This window comes from Vitis riparia, chromosome 12 (genome assembly GCF_004353265.1).
Source record: "Vitis riparia cultivar Riparia Gloire de Montpellier isolate 1030 chromosome 12, EGFV_Vit.rip_1.0, whole genome shotgun sequence".
In the NCBI taxonomy this organism is placed as follows: Eukaryota; Viridiplantae; Streptophyta; class Magnoliopsida; order Vitales; family Vitaceae; genus Vitis; species Vitis riparia.
In genome coordinates this window covers 9,181,637-9,183,148 of record NC_048442.1, presented here as the reverse complement: position 1 = coordinate 9,183,148, position 1,512 = coordinate 9,181,637, and the positions used below count along the sequence as shown (strand labels likewise).

At 39.7% G+C, this 1,512-nt stretch overlaps 1 protein-coding gene across 1 annotated transcript; it reads left to right on the top strand.

Moving 5' to 3' along the window:
• The first annotated feature begins 352 nt into the window (after positions 1 to 352).
• LOC117927196 (vacuolar iron transporter homolog 4-like) lies at positions 353 to 1,247 on the top strand. Its single transcript, XM_034846635.1, has one exon. The coding sequence runs from the start codon at positions 394 to 396 to the stop codon at positions 1,063 to 1,065; it is 672 nt and encodes a 223-aa protein (XP_034702526.1). The 5' UTR covers positions 353 to 393; the 3' UTR covers positions 1,066 to 1,247.
• The last annotated feature ends 265 nt before the right edge of the window (positions 1,248 to 1,512 follow it).

Genomic DNA, 1,512 nt, shown 5'->3' with positions numbered 1-1,512 from the left:
CAATTTTTGTAAAATCAAAGAACATTTATATTTGGAGAACCAAACCAGAGGAGTAAATCTAGCATCACTCTTCCGCCAACCCAGTCACAAGTTAATCAAGTTAATCACAATAAGAAAATGTTTTCTTTCTTCTTAAAAAGGTAGAAAGCATGTATTAGAAGAAATAGCACTTCCTTACATTTTGAAACTATACTTTTGTTAAAATTAATTTAAAATCTAACTTTGAGAAGCTTGTGCCTTCCCTACTATCTTCCTCTTTTCAGCCACTTGCCTAGGCTACCAGCACCTGCAAATCCTGCCCTATAAATACCCTCCATGGGGACAATGGTAAACCACAAGCAATCATCTTCTTTCCATTTTGTTTGTGATAGCTATCCTTTGCCTTCATCCTTCATGGCTTCCCTTGAACGAGGCGATCAACTGTCACATAAAAATATTGAAATTTCCGTTCGTGAGAATCACTTTGTGCCCATTGAACAACACCAAGATCCAAAAGGTGAGGATTTCAACTTCGCTAAGAGGGGACAATGGCTTCGTGCTGCTATATTAGGGGCTAATGATGGACTAGTCTCTGTTGCATCATTGATGATGGGTGTTGGAGCTGTCAAGAGGGATGTCATGGCCATGATTCTTGCTGGTTTTGCTGGGCTAGTTGCTGGAGCTTGTAGTATGGCAATAGGAGAGTTTGTCTCTGTGTATACTCAGCTGGACATAGAAGTGGCTCAAATGAAAAGAGAGAAGGGAACCAACAGTGCAGGGAATGAGGAAAAACCTGAGGATGAGCAGCTGCCAAATCCTTTTCAGGCTGCTATAGCATCCGCCCTTGCATTTGCAGTAGGGGCAGTGGTCCCACTACTGGCAGCTGCATTCATAAAGGAGCACAAGGTGAGGCTTGGTGTAGTGATTGCTGTGTCAAGCTTGGCCCTGTTGGTGTTTGGAGGGGTAGGAGCAGCACTTGGAAGGACTCCCATGGCACGGTCTTGTGCTAGGGTTCTAGTTGGAGGTTGGATGGCTATGGGTATTACATTTGGGCTCACCAAGTTGATTGGCTCTACTGGACTTTAAGCTGATCGCTGGATTTGAGTTCTTCCTCTTCTTCCTGTTCTCTTTCCTTTAGTATGTAATAATCTCCTCAATTCGATTGAGGAATATGCAAATGTCCACTGGTTTTAAGTTTGTTTTTTCATTAAAGGAAGAACTGTATGCCAATCAATGCAATAAAAGTATTTATGGCTTTTGTGTAACAATTTAAGGTAATATATTCTTGAAGCAGCTAGCTCAAGCGTTGACGCCACAAGTTAGCTCAATTACCTAAAGAAAGAACAATTTACATATGAAGATAAGCAAGCTTTTAACTTGGTTCAATCAATCATGCTCATTCAAGAAAAAATAACTTCGCTTAGTCTTTTAATAAGGATTAATGATTTAATTATTGGTTTTGTTTATTTATTTAATTCATGGAAGTAATTAGTGTGATAATTAGCAGATTAAACCAACTACAGAACAACTTAA